The sequence below is a fragment of the Etheostoma cragini genome, chromosome 7 (genome assembly GCF_013103735.1).
Source record: "Etheostoma cragini isolate CJK2018 chromosome 7, CSU_Ecrag_1.0, whole genome shotgun sequence".
In the NCBI taxonomy this organism is placed as follows: domain Eukaryota; kingdom Metazoa; phylum Chordata; class Actinopteri; order Perciformes; family Percidae; genus Etheostoma; species Etheostoma cragini.
The window spans coordinates 1,641,163-1,662,059 of record NC_048413.1 but is presented as its reverse complement, the minus strand read 5'-3'; the positions used below and the strand labels follow the sequence as shown (position 1 = coordinate 1,662,059).

Here is a 20,897-nt window from a genome sequence, read left to right as displayed (position 1 = left end):
GTGTTAGCAAGTTGAGACAATAGTGGGTGCATGCTGGTCAGATAAGACCCCACACCCCAAGATGGTACAGTAGGAGACATGGATGATGTCAGGAAGTGCTTATGAAGCGGTGGGAGCTGGTCAGTGGCCCGGTGCCCATGGTCAAAGTTGAGAGCACACGGAAACCTGAACTTGGCACACACTAGTGACTCATTTCCTCAGCTGGAAACAGAGGGATGCCTCCTGTGGGCCAGGAAATAAAGACTCCCTCCTGGACACATCTTGACACACCCCTGGATGTGGATCACATCTAGCTGATACCCAACTGGAGACAAGGTCACTGCTTACATGCTCTGCCTGTGTGACAACAAATCAAACCCGAGAATCTGCAGTGAAGATATATTCCAAAAAAAAGTTGGAATTAAAGCTTTTTGAGGCTTGCCAGGAACTGCGACCTTTTACACACCAACACACCCCATTGCCTCATGTGTTTATTCTATTCCACTGTGTTCCAGGGCCGCAGCTCAGAATACATTCACCCTCTGCTTTTGTGTCTTTTAGTGCGCCATACTGCGTCAGAGCTCACCCCCAAAGCCAGTAATGATGAGAGGCGCTCTGAAAAAGCTGTTTTAATTTCAAGCCCAAGGGATGGCTGGATGGCTGTCCTTTACGTCAAGTCCCACCCCCCCCCTTTTGGTTGCTTTGTCACTGTTGTCATGAGCTCTGGAGCCAACCAGACAGGAATCCGAGGAATCTTTTTTCGGCTGACCTGGCTCTCATGTAGAGCTGGAGAGTAACGGGGACATTGTCCCGGGTGGCAGAGCCGGCTCCTGTTTAATAGTGCATTTTAGCCCCTGAATCATGTATAAGAATAGGTCTGCGGCCCTCCTGGTGCATGAGAAAAACATTTGTATAAAGCAGTGACTGTATGCCCATCCCCATTTAACTGAATTATTCCACTGAAATAAAAACTTTGCCAAAAAAGAGAGAGAGAGAGAGAGAGACTATTGAGCTGGCATGGATGAATGGCAGTGTACAGTGGAGTGTAGAGCAGTGTGTTAAACTCACTAGCAGTGACAGGGTTAATCATACCCATATGGTGTACCAAGAGGTTTGGTCCAATGCTGCTGTGGGCCAACAGGAGAGGGAAGGCTGGGTGGGGGCAGAACAGAAGGGAGAGGACAGCAGGACACACACTCTCCCAACACCTGCACCTGGTCCCTTGATTCCCACTCAAACAACTCCCTTTCAAAGATCAGTGGACCAAGCTCTTGAACACATCACGGTGATGGTTGCTGCCATCCAGGCTTAAACTTTTTTGTTGTTGTTGGAAAGAGTGGAACAAGCATTCAGGAATCAGCTGTGCTTTTTCTGTAATGTCGAATGGGAGAAATGCCGTCAGTTAACAGCGACTGATTAGGCAGCTTGGTTCCCTCTCTTTCCCAAGGGGACTTTTCAAACACATCGGATTGTTTTATCCCCGCGCAGCGCTGCTGAGACGAGGTTTTTTCCAGCCCGGATCCGAGGCACAACACGCGGGGAATGCAGCGGTAACATCCCGCAACTTTTTGGATCTCAGATCTCGTCGCGGATATCGAGAAAGTCAGCAAGCAAAAGGTAGGACTTGTCTCTGGTTTAACTTTGAAATCATGTGCGGTTACTCTGTAGCCAATCTTAGATGACCGTGAAGTACTCACATTTGTTCGGTTCCTATATCTGGATGTTGAGTTCACAGGTAAGTGCGCACTCCTCCGCGGAAAAGAGAACTGGGTTATTAAAATCCTATAATTATATATATGTATAAATAAAATGTTATCACAGCTGAACTCTGGACTGCCCAACCCCCAAAAAACAGTAGAAATACTGCCATACATACAAATACCTCGAAGTACAATCAGGCCATCATAGAACCCCCTTACATATTCATGTTCTATCAGCATTTAAATGAAAGTAGATGGAATATTATGGGTGGGTCATGCATTTTGATAATCACCCATGTTGCCCTGTTGCCAATCCATAAACTATATGTATGCATGCTGTGACTTAATAAAAATGCCAGTCCTAGCTCATGTTATTATGATTACTAGCAACATTTTTGGGGACAGTGTTTGTTAATTCTGGTCCAAGTGACCCAGTGCCTGTCTTCATGAAATGTGTGTCCAAATCTTTTGGACTGGCCCACCTCATGGTGCATATGTATTATTAACACTGAATATGCTGTGTTGGCTAGGAAGAATAGAGATCAAGCTTCCCTGGTGAGCAGATATATGGCAACTGTGGGACTATGCCAGGAAGCGTGGCTGCAAGGCGTTTCCACTGGTTTCTGCTTTTCATTTCTAAATGTTTGGCCTGTCAGTCATTTCAATTTCGTCAGACTGCTCCTAGTTTTTATGGGAACATATTTTTGGATATAATGTGCCACACATTAATTGATGCCGTATTGTGAAACAAAATGGGTTTTGTGAAATCTGTCTAGTCTGTCAACTCCCCCCAAAAGCCTTCATTTCTAGGCGTGTACGTGTGCCACTGGGGACCTTGGCTACATGGATGCCATGAGGAAAAAGAAAGGCCCGTGGGATGGCTTATAGTTTGAGCAAAGCGCACCTTCAAGGAGACAATTTAATGGATGTTGTGGACTCAGCTTTTAGTATTCATAATTTATATGGGATCCTCTCCAGCAAAGTGCAGATGCATAATGAATGCTTGAGTTAAGGTTTAACAGTTAGACTACGTTTCAACACCCCTAAACTGTCAGAAATGGTTCCAGCGAGGACTACCTGTTTCTTTGAACTGTCATGTATTTCACTCGTCAACTCGCCTTTGTTGAAAGACTGAGACAAAGGCAGAGGGAATCACTGATGAGCATCAGAGTCTTGTTTTATTCTGTTTTCATCTAAAAAAAAAAAAACGTGGATGAAATACAGTATGTTTTAAAGAATATTAAGCCTGTTTAAGAAAATGGACAGGATGAAGACAAGAAGACATCCATCTCCTTTTTGAGACTGTACTATTATGCAGTCTTAACACGTACCTCACTACATTCACACTTTAAATAAATAATAGGGCTGTCAGATTTTCCAGAGCAGGTGTGAAGACGTTGGACGTTGTTCTCTCCTGCCAAACTATACGTCTCGCCTTAGAAGGCTGCAGGCCAAACTTCAGATCATAGAGATCAGAGAGAGAGAGAGCGAGAGACTCTTGCTTGCATGGGCTATGCTATAATAATAGTTCATTCCTCCTTCTTTTTTTATCCAGATTTAGATCTCTGTGGGATACCTGCATGACCGTTACCATGACAGCCTCTGGAGCCCAACTCCTCCTGTTGGCCTTATGTGTTTACAGAGTCCCAGGCCTGCAGCAGTCTTCTCCGCGGGTTCGCCTCTCCTTCAAAGGTGAGCTCACACGGATTAACTCAAACTTCTTCTGGCAGCAGGGATTGTCTTAATAGTTTCTTTTACTTGTGTGGTTTCGTCCACTAAGTCACTCGAGCACACACAAACTCATGCGCACATCCACACCGGCAGTTATGTTTCCTCTTAATACATATTACGCAAAGACCATATTTCCTGCCACATGTCAAACAGTACCAAACTGAAAACAAAAGGTGGATATTGCGTGCGGCCGGTAACTGGTAGTGCCCTGCGACAAAGGTTTCTCCTCACACCCTAAAACCCACGCAAACTGCAGTCTGACATGTCATTTTTTCTTTGTTTTTGATGTCTGGCGTGATGACACAAGAAGGAAACACCTGAAATCTGATCACAGGCGCAAAAGGATATTGGAGAGCGGTAATGTTTTGGCCTCAAGGTGTGAGTTCAACATAGGGGAGGATGGTGGTTTTAAAGCTTTTTAATTTTTTTAAATAGGTGTTTGGGTTTTTCCTGAGTCGTTTCCTTGTCCTCCTTAAGTCTAACAGCAGAGATTCATGTTACAAATATGTGGATGACACCTTTGATCAAAACAATGCTGGATGATTACAGTTATCTTTGCATCCCTATCATGTTGCGACTTCCAGTGCGCGCACACACACACCCACACACACACGTCATACCTTGAGTACCTGTAAGTAAGAATTAGAGGTTCCAACTTTGCTTTTCATGTAGAGGGTGAGTCAAAATGTTCTTCCAGGCAGCTTCAATGTGTTGCAGGGATTCAGTGAGAAACATTTCAGATTTTGCACGACGTCAACGTGAGACATCTTAATAATGAGATCTGTGGTTGATAACTGAGACTTGGAGTCTGCATGCAGTGCTGTTTTGGAATTCATCGGATTTCGTACGACTGAAAACAGCTGTCTACGTGCTGTCCGCGGCTGTCGTATGTGGCAACGGTTCCGTTTGAGGCTTGAGAGAGTGATTGCAGGGCATTTTTATATGACCTTTAACACTAATCCCTTTCAAGTAAACAGCTTATACACACACCAGTGTGTGTTTGTGTTTTGCAGCATAGTGCACAAAGGACTAGTCTGACCAATTACACAAGTTTGGTCTTGAGCTTGATCACTCCCCCATTGTAAGATACGAGGAATTCACATCTGCACAGCTCCCTCCGTGACAAATTCATGTAGGCTGGCTTGTTTGGAGCCACGGAGAGGTGCTGAATTATTGGACTGCTGGTGAGATTTTGAAGATAAAGCAGCCACATTGAAGGACCTCTGCCACCCCTCCCCCTAATACCAAACAAAAAGGAGAAACGTTGGATTTACTCCCCAACTGTTTTCTGCCATTCCAAGGATTTATTGTTCATTGTTTGTGACACCGTGTCTCTTTGTTCCCCGAGGCGCCTGTGGAGGAGGCTTTGGGGCTGCTGGAGGACATGTGACTCCTGTGAACGAATGAGCCGGCCAGAGTGACACTCTGGGGTCCAGGAGGCCTGCACAGGATAGAGATCTCGTATTGTTTCCTCTGTCTCTGGGAAGTTGTGTCAGTCACACACGCACTTCAGAGGGACTCACCGAGTCTCGTTTGCTAGAATTCGTCAGCACTGCTAGAGAGCAAAACGTGCAGTGTAATCAAAGCTGTGTTTTACAATCTCATGCCTTCTCTGTGCTGTCACCAGTTTGTTCATACACTAAACGGCGGTGGTCATTAGTACCTTAGTGACAATATGTTGTCAAGTTGTAACACGAGAGCTTACAGGGGCTAATAGTAGCTCTGTAGTTGAATTGTGTGTCCTTCCCAGTGTTTTCCTATCAGTGTCAGAAAGTTGTCAGGGGATAAGTGTTTGCTGAATGTTTACCAGATGATGGCAGTACATTGTTTGCTATTTTTGGAGAATGGACACATGTATAGGGGTGTGGCGGTTCTACATTTAGACTGTTCAGTGAATCCACTACGGCCCGGCGGAGCCAGGCCAAAGGCTCGTTATCCTGTGTTTACCTCTCAGGAACAGAACTGGACCTCATCCCCACCTCCGAGGCTCCGTCCCGTGTCCTCCGGAGATCCGATTGCTGCGTAGATTATTTTAGTTTAGCAAGCGCCTTGACGGCATCCTGTTAACATTGACCTTGAAAAAAAGGAAGATGGCAGGCGCTTTGATGTAAATAAAGATTGTGCTTCCTCCTCAATCCCTGTAAGCTGGCTTCTGAGGGTCTCTGTAACATTTGTCAATACATAAGCCTGCTGTCTTTTTCATGTCTCAGCTGTGTCCCAGTGGGCACATATGGTGGTGGTCAATAGCTTACACTTACACATGTCACAGATGTGTTTGTGTGTGTGTGTGGGTGTGTGTCATGCTCTTTATGTGTTTGAAATGAATTGTTGGATGGAGGAAAGAGAAATAAATCTCATTCAGAGGTAGAGAGTGTAGCATGCAGTCCGTTTGTCTCGCAGCAGAGGGAAGTTGTTCAATCAAAGCTTTCAGGAGAACAAAAAAAAAAAGGAGCAACCTTTTCCACTGTGGCGTGTCCTAACAGGTTACGCTCTGCCGAACACAATCCTGATCTTAAGAATTAGCTCCGAGTTCCACTGACCGTGTTTCCTCCGGGACCTGCTTTTTCGCCTAACTCACCGGGGCATGTGGCGCCTTAAACTCAATCAGCCAGTCAGGACACATAAAATATTGAGTTCTTAAAAGCGAAAATGTTTCTCAAAATCCTCCAAGTTGCGTTATGTTTATTCAGTGACACACATTTTCCAGAAGAGAAGTGAGAGAGGTGTTGCTCAGGGGACCGTAAGTTCATCCAAGTCGGTAATGAAACATGTTAAAGGCATAAAAGTAACAATGGGATTAGATTTTAAGGTGACCTTTGCTCCCCCTGCTGTTGGTTTTCCAAATGGTTAGTTTTTTTTCTTCCCCTTTTCACACAGAACTGATGGACACGAGGGCAGCGCGGCCCTTCAGTTTCTCCTTCAACACCAGCGACTACCGCATCCTCCTGATGGATCAGGATCAGGGCCGTCTGTACCTAGGCAGCCGGGAGTACCTGGTGGCTCTGGACATGCAGAATGTCAACAAGGAGCCACTCATAGTGTGTACAACCAACTTTTAATTTTTCTTAAACCCTAGTCTGCTATATAGTATACAGCATAAAGTCTCTAAATGCACTGATCCTGTTTGCTGTTTTTCAATAACACAGATTCACTGGCCAGCATCTGCTAAGAGAAAGGGAGAATGTCAGATGACAGGAAAGGGAAGACAGGTGGGATCACGTATATACATCCTGTTCTTTCAAAAATCTGAGACCATCAAGATGGGACAATGAGGACGGGGATGTTTGAAATTCCATTTGTCTCACTCCTCTTTGTCCAGGGTGAATGTGCCAACTTTGTGCGGTTGATAGAGCCGTGGAACCGCACCCACCTCTACACCTGTGGAACTGGGGCGTACCAACCTATCTGCACATTCATCAACAGAGGCTGGAGGGCAGAGGTGAGCACAAAGACATTTAGAGTTCCCCAAGTGGGATTTACAGCTAAAATCCCTGAGCAGTAGGCCTGGAAAGCATTGGCCTGCTAAATATTTCAGGACCACAAACTGGGACACTGTTTTGTTTGTGATTTCCCGCGTGCTCCCATGTGACGTTTCAGCTGTCTATTTTTATGCATAATCTCCTTGTCTATTCTGCCTCTGCAGGACTACCTGTTTAGGCTGGTCCCTGGGTATGCAGATTCAGGGAAGGGAAAGTGTTCCTATGATCCCAAACAGGAGAGCATTGCAGTTCTGATCAGTAAGACCTGTTTCATTCATTTAAAAAATAAAAACACACAATCAGATCATTTCCTTTCGCTACTGAATCCAAAAAAAAATCTCTCTTTTCTATTCTCTTATTGTTTCCCATCTGCAGATGGTAACCTATATGCAGGGGTCCATATTGACTTCATGAGTACAGATGCTACTCTGTTCAGGACCATGGGAGGGAGAACAGCAATCAGGACAGAGCAGTATGACTCCAGATGGCTCAACGGTGAGTAAGTGTGGGTGTGAGGAGGTAAATGTTGTTGATTACAGGTTACGATTCCTCTCATTTTATTTGACAACCACTTGCCTCAATCCTCTCTCCGCTTATCTGGTTTTATCCTCCAGAGCCTGTGTTTGTTCAGATCCAGCAGATCCCTGACAGTGCAGAAAGGAACGACGACAAGCTTTACTTCTTTTTTCGTGAGAAGAGTCTAGACTCGAGTGGCGGGGCGAGCCCCAGCGTTTTAGCCAGGGTTGGAAGAGTGTGTCTGGTGAGGCAAACCACATCTTTATACACTGTAAGACAAAAATCTGTAGAAAAATGGATAATGTCCTGGCAGAAAATTACCAGTACCTATTCCGCTCCGTTTATGGACATTTCTGTTAATTGTGTAGATTTACAGTATACTCCCTTTGTGTTAATCCAACAATTACAATACAAAAAAAACACCTTAGAAAAATCATTGCAGAAAATTCCTTCATATTCACACACTATATTAACCCAGATTTCTACAGACTTTTCCAACAGTGTAAAGTATATGCCGCTTACCTTGTGATATGAAATGCATTGTGCTTATTGAGCCGTGACCTCATTTTCTTTCCTGTCTAGAATGATGAAGGAGGCCAGAAGTCCCTGGTGAACCGCTGGACGACATTCCTGAAGGCCCGTCTTATCTGTTCAGTGATAGGAGAAGATGGAGTGGAGACACGTTTCGATGAACTACGTGAGGCCCGCAACAAAAAAGGCACTACGTTCGAACTGCGTGCATTTTCATTGCGGCTGCTTTTAACGCTGTGTTATTGATTTTTCTACCTTGCTCCAGGGGATGTGTTCATTCAGCCCACACAGGATGAACGAAACCCCATGGTGTACGCTCTCTTCACTACAGCGGGGTGAGTTGTTCTCAGAGGCCCGTTGGATGAATTAACACCTCACCCATTTTCACTGCACACGTTTTTTTCATGCTGTAATTTCAGGGATAGGGTGCAGGCTGTCTCCTACCTCTCCCTCTCACCTTAATTGTCTGTTTCTGCCCAAGCTCTGTGTTCAAGGGCTCAGCCGTCTGCGTGTACTCCATGGCTGATATCCGCAACGTCTTCAATGGACCGTTTGCCCACAAGCATGGCCACAACTACCAATGGACAGAGTACACGGGCAAGATTCCCTACCCACGGCCTGGAACAGTACGTTTCAATCCTGTTATCTCCAAACAGTCATCTAAAATCTGCATCAAAGGTTACCAAATTATTCTTTCTTCCCAACCAGTGTCCAGGTGGAACCTTCACTCCTGGTATCCGTTCCTCCAAGAACTTTTCAGATGAGGCTGTGAATTTCATCCGATCTCATCCCCTCATGATCCATCCAGTTTACCCAATCCACCGCTGCCCCCTGGTGGTGAGAACCGGCGTGGACTACCGATTCACTGCCATGGTGGTGGATCAGGTCGATGCTGTGGATGGACGCTATGAGGTGCTCTTCCTGGGGACCGGTGAGGACAGCTGCAGGGCTGATGGCACTTTTCCCGCTGGAGGACCAGTTTGGCAAGAACATAGGTTGTAAATTTGATTTCTCACACTTCTAGATCGAGGCACTGTCCAGAAGGTTATCGTTTTGCCAAAGGACCCGACAAGCATGGAGGAACTGACGCTAGAGGAAGTGGAGGTTTTCCGGGTATGTCTAAACATGTGCTCCTGAACAGACAAAATGTAAATCTAAAGGATTAAGAGGTTTAACAGATTTATCGTTTTGTTTGTTTTACAGTCCAGAGCTCCAGTAAAAACAATGAAGATATCCTCTAAAAGAGTAAGCAAAAAAAAATCTCCTTAAAGCCAAATCTGACTTGGTGCTTCACATTTCAGTGCAAGGGCTAAATGTATTTGTCTTGTGTCGCCACAGCAACAGCTGTACGTGTCATCAGACGCAGGGCTGACCCAGGTGTCGCTGCACCGCTGTGGCGTGTACGGCAGGGCCTGCTCTGACTGCTGTCTGGCTCGAGACCCCTACTGTGCCTGGGATGGAGAGAGCTGCTCCGCCTTCACCCCGTCCACCAAGAGGTCAAGGCGCTCTCGTCTCTCTCTATAACTTTTTTGTTGTTGCAATTAACATTTTTTTTTAACATACAAAACGTACAATTCGCAACATGAGAAACCACCCAGACAAAATTTAAGAAAAGATGAAACACTAACTGTAATATTCAATGATAAACAAACAATATCCCTTCTTTTAAATAGTAGCAAAATAGACAATAAACCATAAACATATGTAGAAATAACCCTTGTGTTGTCTTCTCATCTAAGTTTAAAGTCAACACCTCTGTTGACGCTTTTTATCAATGTTTTTAACTTTTTCTTACATTTTTGTTCCTTTTTTTTCAACACTTTTGACACATTTTTTCAATGTTTGCCACTTTTTTTGACGTTGAACACTACATAACACTAGCTTATTAACTTTAGTTTTACGGTTATTTTTGGATTTTATGTTCAATAAACCTCATTTATAGGAGATTATACCTAATGGTTGAGTTAGAAAAGCAGAAATTTGGAATTATTTCAACTAAAATTAAAGGAATGGATGGTAATAGATAATCACAAACTGGAATATGTCAACATTTACTCAACACTATTTCAAAACCACTTCAATATGTTTTTTTTCAAATGCTATAAAATTGAATAAGACAACCCAAAATGAATGAAAGTAGAGATTTTTACCTTCTAAAGAGCGTTGGGTGGAATTAATCATGTTATTTTGGGTAATTACAATTGGGTAAGAGTTAAAAAGAACATTGATATATGAAAATGGGTCAATTTGACCCGAGGACAACGTGAGGGTTAAATGACAAACACCAGAAATCATACGCGTCTCTCCCCGGGACATAGCTTCTTAGGAGCCCTCCAGAAAGCTCAGGTACTTCCCCCATTTTCTAGTGTAGCCATCCAATCTGGCAAACTCTTATGTGTATGACATTTAATTTCAAACGCTGCTTCCCTAGCCGTCTCACGAGCCCACGCCTGGATTGACGGCACCCCTTCAGTCTTCCGTCCACTTAAAATAATCTGTCTGGCTATCATCAAACTAGTCTGGACCCAGTTTCTTATGTGCTTAGACATACTGTAGGTTATTATCATGCATCCCGGTTAAAAATTCCTGGACCTTGTCACAGGACGATAGGACATGAAGTTCTAAATAATAAAGTGATGTGTGTGTATCTACTTAACGCTGATCTTTGTCTCAGGAGGAGCAGAAGACAGGATGTTAAACACGGTGACCCTCTGAGGCAGTGCAGGGGCTTCAATGCCAAAGGTGTGGCAACTTCTTTTAGCGTGTTTAACTATCATGCAGACTTTACATTTTTAGTTTTTGTGTGTTTTGAGCAGTTGTCACCATTATTTCCTCTGTCTATCTGTGCAGTGGAGAAACGTCTGAGAGAAACCGTGCAGTTCGGGGTGGAGGGCAGCAGTACCTTCTTGGAGTGTCAGCCTCGCTCTCCCCAGGCCACCGTCAAGTGGCTTTTCCAGCGGGAAGGAAAGAGGAAAGTGGTGAGAAAGAACAGTTACATGCTTAGGGAATATTTAAGGAACAGTTTGACATTTTGGGGAAATATGACTATTGCTTTCTTGCAGAAGGTTAGATGAATATTATATAGAACACTCTTGCCTGTCCAGCTAAGTAACATTGTGAAATATCCCCTGTAAAACAAACACATTGTTATTACACTTTGGTTTCTGTATGGATTAAACTAACGAGATGCACCATGATAATGATTGAGATTCAGAGGTGCTGGCAGGTGGATTTGTTTCCTTCTGACAGTGCCAGGCTGTCACCCTGGTTCCAATTATGATGCTAAGCTAACTAGCTACTGGCTTTAGCTTCACATTTACAGGACAGATTTTTCAATTATCTCGTTTAATTATCAGCATAAAACGTATTTCCCAAAAGAAACATTGTTTGATATGAGCATCAATCCCTTGCCCAAATCTGTATCCAAATTCAAATGTGTTGTTTCCTCTCTTAGACTCCTGCTATTTCATTCCCTTTTCTGCAGCTCAACCGTGTCGGAGGGATTCTAAAGACCAATCATGGTATCCTCCTGAAGTCTCTCAACCAATCAGACGCGGGGCTCTACCACTGCCTCGCCACTGAGAACAACTTTAAGCACACCGTGGCCCGCGTGGCACTGCGCATCCTGGATCGAGACATCGTTTTAGCGCTCACTGCTCAAGATGAGGATGAAGAGCCCCAAACCCGCCAAGCTGGACCTTACACGCAGTCATCTCTCTTCTCCACACCATTCCCACCTGAGATTAGACTGATTAACCAGTACTGCCAGTCCTACTGGGATCAACTCAGTCCCAAACAGCAACAGCAACAGCAGCAGCGTAAGCGCACCAGCCGCAGGCACACAGAGGGCCAGGACCAAGGCCTCGGCTAGAGGACAGGACAGACGCTGTCCAACACTGGCCTGTGTGGACTTTTCTGGTGGACCTTTATGTTTGACATGCATCTTTGTGTGTCCCCTCCATTCATTAGGCAGGTGATGCGGTCATGCTGTTGTTAAAGTACTATATTTGTGGTTTTGCAAGTGTCAGTCTTCAAAACAAATTCTGTGTATTTCACATTATCTGTCACCACTTCCCATAGAATACTGTACAGTTCTAGACTGTCCATGTTTCAGGTGTCGGCTTGTGTTAGTCTGACATTTTAATTGATGGCATGTTCAGGTGCTTGTGGGAAACCCCAGTATCGGTGACTTGAGAATCACTCTGTAAGGTCAACATTTGTGGAGCAAGAATCAAAAAAAAAAAAAAAAAGAGATGTAATTCTTCACACAACATCCATGTTTGCCTATTGTGTGTCTTTTAGATTTAATTTTCCAACAACACAACTAGTGAGAGCACAGATCTGCGGCTGCGGATTTATATACGATTGTCCATGAATGCAACAAACAGAGTTTTGTGAACCCGACTGCTCATTGTGATGGATTATATTTTTAACACCAGTTTGTCGTTGTATAGGAAACTGGTAAACTGACGTTGCGTCAACAGAACCACAGGTATGTTACCGTCAAGTATCTTGAAACAAAAATGTAATATATTGGTTGTGAATATAATATATATATATGGTCATTGGATTACGCTTGATGTATGATGATATAAATGCATATGTTGCATGCATCAGATGTTTGTTGCAAGTTGTACATTTTACTCAGTGTGTAATGATGTTTGTACGGTGTAATGTTTTTATTGGATGATGTCATATAATGACTCCCTTACTGTCCTGTGCTCTAGTGACCTACAGTATGTGAGTGTTGAAGATATGCATAGCATACAGTGTTCTTCCAGTTATGCACTTTGTCGGTGGTGGTGTTCGAGGGAATTTGGGATCTTTGCACAGATGTATGAGAAAACATAACAGGAACATAATCTTTTTTTTTCATGTACAGTATGTTATTATAAAAATGGGAATGGAACTGGCCCAGATTTAGTATTGATAGTTGTTTTGTCGTAAGCTGTATTTACAGGTTTTTAAAAAGGCTCTTTATAGTGGAAATGTAAGGATCCAGATTTGTTTTCACCGTCATCGTGAGTAACACAGTGCCATGTGCTGCCATGCTGATGAATCCTACACTGGAAATGATCAAGCATATAAGTATGTATAGAAACATTTCAGAAATCTCTTAAACTCTTTTTATATTTAGTTATTCAGTTAATCACCTCACGTCATATTCCAGTTTTATTATTAATTATTGAACGTAAAAAACAAAACCAATGTACCAGTATTGCAATTCTGAGGTTTACGACCAAAATCACAGTTGAACTAAATCCACACAAACAAGAACTTCAGTCATCCCACTCATCGTCATCGTCGTCTTCATCTCCACCCTCATCTTCACTTTCATCTGAGAGAGAGGACAGATATCAAGATAAAGTATGAGGCTTCTTTGGTTCACCTCTTCTATAATGTAGGATATAATGAATGTTCTAATATTTACCAGAGGAATGGATGGCTTTACTCCTCTTCTGCATGACCATCATGAGGGCACCAACGATGCCCTCGCCTGACTCTGGTGGCGTGGGTGGAGCTGCATCAGGACTGTCTATCACCTAAAACACACCGGGACAAGAGGACAGGCGTTTGAACATGACCATAAATATCAAATATCCAAAACTAAATTGGACTTCCCCATCACGGCATGTCAATCCAGACTTGTGTGCTTCTATCGCATGTATTAAATGTTTTTGTGAGAAAAAGGAAGTTTGCTTTACATTTCTGAGCTTCTTCCCCAAACGGATCTGATCCAGCAGAGCTCCTCTGCTTTCTCCCACTCCTTCAGATGCAGGGGGGGGCGGGGGTGGGCCACCGGAAAGACGAGGAGGAGCTGGGAAATTTGAAGACACAGGGGTTTGGGAAGGTGGAGGCGGTGGAGGAGGGGGAGGTGGAGGGCCTCCTCTGCCGGGTGTAGATGGGACCGGAGGTGGGAAACCCACGGACCGCTGTGGGCCGGACGGTGGCGGGGGTGGAGGCAGGTTGTGGGAGGAGATGGAGGGTGAGACGGGAGAGGGCCTCGAGGACGGCGAGGACAAGTGAGAAGATGCAGAGTGTGCTGGGGGCGGCGGCGGGGGAGGACCACCTCTGCTTGTCGGCGGAGGTGGGGGTGGCAGGCCTCCGCGTGTAGGAGGCGATTGCGGGGACGGCATTCCTCGCGGGGACTGGCCTGGGATTGGAGGCAGGGGGCCAGAGCGGCCTCTTGGGGGTGGAGGGGCCGGAGCAGAGGGATTGGAGCCTGGCACAGCGGGCAGAGGCCCTTGTCTGCCAGGTGGAGGAGGGGCTAGGATGCAATGGAAGAAAACAAGCATAACAGGAAAATCCCACTGATGTTAATGCTGCATGCTGTTTTTATTGTTGTTTTTTCTTTCTTATAACAGCTAGATCAAGTAGAACATAAATTGGAGTTTTTTTAAAATGGTCTGCTTAATTTATGACTTCTTCTTCAGTTGTAAAGACGGGGGGTAGGCCCTGATAAGCCTAGGGCCTCTACCTACCACTTTTTGAACGGGTCTAGTGAGCAGTGAGATTAACGATGATGAAGCGTAAGGCTAACCTCTGTGCGCCTCCTTTTTGACTGCCTCCATGCCACCGGACTGCTCGATGACATTATAGATGAGCTGGGAGGTCTTCTCATCCTTCAGCTCATCTTCACCGATCCCAGCTTGGGAGAGCAGGTTCCACAGATCAGGGTCCAGGTTGTTGAGATCAAAGCCCACATGACCAACGTGCCTGATAGAGAAGGAAACAAAAGTAAGTAACATCATTTTAACACGTATTGAAAAACCACATCCTCTCTAGATAGGAACCAAACTGACAACAAGTCAACACTCACTTAAATCCACTGGGTGCCCCTATGTCTGCTTTGGAGAACTTAGGGCCCTTTTTCCCTTTCTTTTTGTCCTTCTTTCCTCTCCCGCTCAGAAGTGAGGACGCAGCGGGTGGAGGGACGGAGCGGTAGCGTGAAGCATGGATATCTGGGTTTTGGATGTCCACTGTGGCAATGTGAAGAGAACCGGGGCTGCCAGGTGAAGCTTTTGGTTGAGATACAGAGGACATGCAGGATAGTATGTCATTATTATTTCATTTCATGCATCCTTGTTGATAGTAAAAGTTTCACTAGAGACATGTTGAGCACCTTTTTCTTGCGGGACTGGAGCCAGGGAACCTCGGTCTACAGCAAACAGGAAACAGGAAATAAATGTGTGTACTCCTGTCGTTTGCTACATATGTAGAAATGCCATTTTGTAGTCATGACGTTTAAATGCGATCTTACCACTCGGCGGCGGGGGGCGCTGCTTCTTATCTGTCAATAACAAGCAGGTGAGAGAAACCATTTATGGTCAATAAACCTAATTTTTAGGAAATTAAATGTAATGTTTGAGTTAGAAAAGCCGAAATTAGGAATTATTTAGAGTAAAATTATAGGAATGGATGTTGATGGATCATCACAGACTGGAATATGTCAACTTTTACTCAATACTATTTCAAAAACACTTCCATTTTTTTCTCCAAATGCCATAAAATTGAATAAGACGCCCCAAAATGAATGAAAGTAGAGATTTGTACTTGGCAAAGAGCGTTGGGTGGAATCAGTCATGTTATTTTGGGGAATTAAAAACAAAATTGATAGAGGAAAACAGATTAATTTGACCCGAGGACAACATGAGGGTTAACAGTATAAATGATCCAGGTTTATCTATTGCAAACAAAATGGTCCAATACCATACAAAGTATTGTAGTCGCGACAATGGCTATGATTGATAGGATTCATTTGAGGCTGACTGACCTGGGCGGTTGTTCCTCTGGTAGATTTTCTCCTCGACAGCATTTTGGAAGGCTTCTGCTTCCTGTTGCTCAGCAAAGCTCAGTCCGACCTGACAGTCCTGTAAAGGAACGCACAAGGTATCACAATGAACGGGTGTGAACGGTATCATTTGAAGATGTGTGACCTACTTCTAGTTTGAACGGAGAGAAAAAAAATGTGCATTGCATCACTCCATGACTCAAATGAGGCCATGCTTACATCCGCAGCGAAGGTGTGGAAGTAGGACTGAGGCGAGGAGTAGACTATCTGGTTGTAGAGCTCCTGCTCCCAAACCTGCCTGCTCGTCTGTGGAGAAACACATGGTACACGTTTCAGTCTTTTAATAACTCTCATGTAACATGTGAGTAGGCTTGTGTCATAGTTTCAGAGACGCACATTATGGCTTATGATGTCATCAGCAGGGTTCAGAATAAACACCTGTGCAGGCAAAATGCTGGTAAAACATGCAATGACTAGAATAGTTTTGCTTCACTCACCAGCCCACAAAAATGGTAATCTTATGAGTGGCTGTTGAAATTTGAACATTCACTAGCCATTTGGCTGGTGAATGTTCAATGCTGTTGAAGGTCATTTTGAACCCTGGTCATCAGTGTAGAAAAACAAGGTCTGAATATTCTCAGAGGTGGAAAGAGTCCAAAATTCTACTACTTAACCCTGTTGTTGTCTTCCCGTCCAAATTGATAATCAACACTTTTATTGACGCTTTTTATCAACGTTTTTAACTTGTTCTTACGTTTTTGTTGTTACTTTTTTTTGACGTTTTCAACACTACTTAACACTAACCTATTAACTTTATTTTTATAGTTTTTTTTTGGAATTTATGGTCATTAAACCTCATTTATAGGAATTTATACCTAATGTTTGAGTTAGAAAAGCAGAAATTAAGAATTATTTCAACAAAAATTAAAGTAATGGATGTCGATGGATAATCACAGACTGGAATATGTCAACTTTTACTCAATACTATTTCAAACAATTTGTTTTTCAATTGCCATAAAATTGATAAGACACCCCAAAATTAATGAAATTAGAAATGTTTACCTGCCAAAGAGAGTTGTGTGGAATCAATCATGCTATTTGGGGGAATTAAAAAGAACATTGATATAGGACAAAATGAGGGTTAAGTAAAAGTACCTATTACTCTGATTAACTTTAATTTTAAGTACAAATTACCGGTCTAAAAATCAACTCAAGTAAACGTAAAAACTAGCTCATTAAAAAAGTAATTTATACTTAAATAATATATATGTATTTAATTAAATTGCAGTCTTTTGTGATTTGATAAGGGCACAAAGCCACTTTTCAATGTCAGGTTGTTAAAAGATACTTTGCCAGTGATGGATGTAATTTAAAATGCAGCAAAGTACAATACTTTAAACCAAACACACTTAAGGAAAAAAAAAACTACTATCTTTCAGTGGAAGCCTGCTCCTTCCCAAGGGTCGGACCAGCAGACTCAAGGACTCCTTTGTGCCTCATGCCGTCAGACTATACAACTCGTCACTTGGGGGGGGGAGGATGAAGTAGGGCAGAGGTACATACCCACACACACACCTGGACTCATATAAATACCTGGACACTTGACCCAACACTGACACTTTGACTTATAATTTATGGTAAATGTCTGTTTACATCCAAAGGTTCTTATTGTTGTTATTATTATCATTACTATTATCATTACTGTTATTATTGTTATCTTTATATTGTCTTCTATACTGTATTCTTGATCAAACTGATGCTGGTTTGAAATTTCAGTTTCCTCGCGGGAGTCATCCCAAAAGGATTAATAAAGAGAAGTCTAAGTCTTAGTCTGAAAAAAAACACTAAACCACAGTAGTGTGAGTAATCGTAACGGGTAACTTGGGTTACTTTCCACCTCTGACTCTATGCATACAGCTGTAATTAGACCCTTGGTTCCTAGCCTTGCGGCAGCGTTGTCCTGACAGGTTACCTTCAAATCAAACATGCGTATGAAGTAGGAGCGCTGAGGGTTGTCCTTGATGAAGCATACCACTCCAGTGTGCTGCAAGCTCCACATGGACGGGCTGTGAGGCAGAGCCATAAACAGCTGTGCTACTGCAGTGGCCACGGACTAAAAACACACACACACACACACACAGAGAGAGACAGACATGACAAGACATGGACATGGCAAACAGTTTAGCACTGGTAGGACACCTGGGGGCATTTTATTGTAGTCAACATGCAAAGACATTTCTGTGGTGAGGATTCACTTCCTCGTTTGCTTTCGTTTGTTGAGATAACAAAGGACTCATTAGAAGGGCAACCTTTGTCCCTGAGGCGCTTCAGTCTCTCAGCTCTCAGCCATTTGTCCCTGTCCCGCTGCTTACACTGCTAACCCCTTATTAGTCTGGAACAAAACAACTTCTGCTCTTTACTGTCAACCTAAACACACACATAAGTCTAATTTTGACATGAGAGGAGGAAATGGTTCAGCCACCGTTTCCTGTTACAGCTACCTCCTTTTTTTTGATGACCTAATGTCAGCAAATTAAATTGCATCGGCATGAACGCACAGTACACTCCTTCCGCGAAAATACATGTCAAAATAAAGTCCGGAATTCAAATGTGCGTGAATATAGAAAAGTAAGTAAATAAACTAGGAAAAAAAAGTCCAACTACAACATTGTTAGTAAATTGAGTATGTAAAGGTCTTCGCTAAGCATTTAACAATCGACTGTGCTCATTTTCGAATTCAGGATATGGTGTTTAACCACCACAGGCAAGAGAGAGAAGTCACCAGGGCTGAGACGATTTACATTTTTCTGTAGCGACCAGAATAACCTGTATTCAGTTGGACGCCTTCTCCCTTCACTTCTACAACAACCTCCTCTTTAGAAGAGATACATGTCAGGATAATTACAGCAGGTTATCTCCCCCCCCCCCACCCCTCCCCAGTCAGCTCAGAACTTACAATACATCTTCTGCCCAGCAGCTCCTCCAACTTCTCATTCTCCTGTGGGCTTAGCAGAGAGCTCCACGCGCTCTCTGTTTTAGTTTTAGATCCACGGCTCATGGTCCTTGTCATAAATCTCCCAGTTTATCTTGAACTCATGTGTGCAGCACTTGTTGAAATGTGTCCTCTCTGCGCTGTCAGAATGTTAAGCTCTCTATTCAAGGAAGTTTCTCTTCTCTGTTCTGCGCACACATCAACTGAAAGCAGGAAACGGACAACCGCACTTCTCTAACCCCCACTTTTCTTCTTTCTCTCAGACGCAGAGCACACATGAATCTGTAACTTCCATTTTCAGAGGGAGGGAGTGCACTGTTCTTGTTCTTCTCCTGCTGTGAGTATACTCACTTTGCATCCACACAAATTGTGTACCTGATGTCATTTTTTTTTTTAAACTTGGAATAAATAGCAATTTAAAACTTTGGTACAAATTAAAGACATATTTTATTGACAGATATAGACATTCAAATTACGCACTCACAGGATGAATAACAACGTCAAAACGTTTTTTAAGTCAAATATTAAAGACACAAAGAAAATACTCCATTTTAACTTAAACCCCTTAGGTCATTATTCAACCATTAGGAACATTCTAGGACTGCTACAACAGACACAGAATGTTAACACAGAATGGTAATTGGCCTTGGCTGAACATATAAAAACAGTGTGTTATCATCTATTTCAATGTGACACAATTTATTCTTTGGTTTGCAATCAGGGCCTTTTCAGGAATTCACTTCTCTGTGGCCATTGATTCACACGTGATTGTCTGTAACTGTCTGTTTGACCTTCATGGATAGCAGCCCAACACCACAAATTGCACCGTATCTGTTGGATTATTTATAAAAGATCACCTCCGGCTCAGCTTTGAAGATGATCCCCTCTAAAACAGTCATGTTAAGTGTCAAAATAGATTAACAAAAAAATATCCCATTCAAAATATTAATAAAAGTTCATGTAAAAGCCATCAAACTTGTACTTTGGTCGATTGGAATGGTTATTGTGAACCTGCAGACTAAATCTCTCTGGCCAGTTCAGGGAAATTTGGAAAATGCAGCACCAGTAGATTTTACAGTCCTAAATGTATTATCAAACAGCAACTGAAATGTTTTCTGTACGCAAACTACCTTAAAATACAAATTTCTGTCCTATGAGATCTGAGATGGTAAGGAAGTGGACTGGAAGGATTATGGCAGTGACTGAGCTATTCCACGGAACTGTACACATCCATACTCTAAAATGGGATTTCCATTTGAGTCATGCTGTTCCCATTCAACCTTTTACTGTCTTTTGCATTTCTACACATGCCTCCAAACAACATCGAGGCTTGACATAGATCTTATTCCGTCGGAAAACAAATGTCTTTGTATTTTCATGCATCTCCTTCAGTATAGGGGTCTCATTTATAAAACCGTGCGTAACATCCTTACCAAAAGTGTACATATGCCCAAAAGCCAAAAATGGCGTATGCCTCATGAATGCTGAGAAGTATGTTAAGGGCCCTGGCAGTTGTTCTTTTGTGACGCCGAAATCATGATCACTTGTGGGTAAAAAAAAAAAAAAAAAAAACTCTCAGAAACTCAGGAATTGCTGACTAGACAGGCATTACGGCACTCAGGGGCAGCTTTCAATATATACCAGACCTACAGGTATATGATAGGATTTATCCTGAACTTTATTATGTCCAAAAAACTTCTTAGTGATAAAGTTGATGATTATAATATTTATTTAAACACTTTATGGACGCGTATGGACGGGGATGGCACGGTTCCGGCGCGTTGCCTTCCAGCTTTGGGGAATTTAAATCATCATTTTAGCCAGTCATCGTCATGGTCCCTGAAGTCTGAAGTGTAAGTGTAAATCCTGAAGTGCAAATCTTTCCTGCTACCATTTATTCATTATTACTGTTCACCATTACAACTTCCTAGTTATGTAAATACACTATCATAACAATTCCTTTAAATCTGTAAATGCTGTGCATATCCATACTCCTTATATTTCTTTATTTATATTTCTACTCTGATATTTGTATACTTTGTGCAGCTATAACACTGAATTTCCCTTCGGGGATCAATAAAGTATTTCTGAATCTGATTTTCTTTTTCTCCTGTTTCTTCCAATTAGTGTTAGTCCTCCTGCAGAGCTAGCATCGCATCATGCATCATTATCCACTC

At 43.0% G+C, this 20,897-nt stretch overlaps 2 protein-coding genes and 1 long non-coding RNA gene across 6 annotated transcripts; 2 read left to right on the top strand and 1 right to left on the bottom strand.

Annotated features, from left to right (window-relative positions):
* Window positions 1-1,074: 1,074 nt before the first annotated feature.
* sema3ga (sema domain, immunoglobulin domain (Ig), short basic domain, secreted, (semaphorin) 3Ga) lies at window positions 1,075-12,900 on the top strand. 2 transcript variants are annotated; one of them, XM_034876310.1, is made up of 18 exons: window positions 1,075-1,596; window positions 3,235-3,371; window positions 6,288-6,448; window positions 6,557-6,619; window positions 6,730-6,849; window positions 7,054-7,147; window positions 7,265-7,384; window positions 7,504-7,649; window positions 7,988-8,102; window positions 8,202-8,271; window positions 8,418-8,562; window positions 8,645-8,867; window positions 8,961-9,049; window positions 9,140-9,181; window positions 9,275-9,432; window positions 10,611-10,678; window positions 10,787-10,914; window positions 11,421-12,900. In XM_034876310.1, the coding sequence occupies exons 2-18, from the start codon at window positions 3,260-3,262 to the stop codon at window positions 11,805-11,807; spliced, it is 2,241 nt and encodes a 746-aa protein (XP_034732201.1). In that variant the 5' UTR covers window positions 1,075-1,596; window positions 3,235-3,259; the 3' UTR covers window positions 11,808-12,900. The 2 variants fall into 2 exon arrangements, with proteins under 2 accessions (XP_034732201.1, XP_034732200.1); XM_034876309.1 differs by having other exon boundaries at window positions 11,391-12,900.
* Window positions 12,901-13,095: 195 nt separating this feature from the next.
* wasa (WASP actin nucleation promoting factor a) lies at window positions 13,096-19,000 on the bottom strand. 3 transcript variants are annotated; one of them, XR_004657236.1, is made up of 11 exons: window positions 18,685-19,000; window positions 17,701-17,841; window positions 15,948-16,034; window positions 15,711-15,807; window positions 15,198-15,227; window positions 15,060-15,095; window positions 14,757-14,955; window positions 14,478-14,653; window positions 13,642-14,229; window positions 13,368-13,479; window positions 13,096-13,274 (listed from the first exon to the last, which is right to left on the bottom strand). XR_004657236.1 is itself a non-coding variant. In XM_034876311.1 (11 exons), exons 1-11 carry the CDS (start codon window positions 18,796-18,798, stop codon window positions 13,216-13,218), a joined length of 1,614 nt encoding a protein of 537 aa, XP_034732202.1. In that variant the 5' UTR covers window positions 18,799-18,996; the 3' UTR covers window positions 13,096-13,215. The 3 variants fall into 3 exon arrangements, 2 of the variants coding, with proteins under 2 accessions (XP_034732202.1, XP_034732203.1); XM_034876311.1 differs by having other exon boundaries at window positions 13,642-14,204; window positions 18,685-18,996; XM_034876312.1 differs by lacking the exon at window positions 18,685-19,000 and adding an exon at window positions 18,038-18,250 and having other exon boundaries at window positions 13,642-14,204.
* Window positions 15,954-19,459, top strand: LOC117947423. Its single transcript, XR_004657237.1, has 2 exons — window positions 15,954-16,051; window positions 18,984-19,459. It is a non-coding gene; the product is annotated as an uncharacterized LOC117947423 (long non-coding RNA).
* The last annotated feature ends 1,438 nt before the right edge of the window (window positions 19,460-20,897 follow it).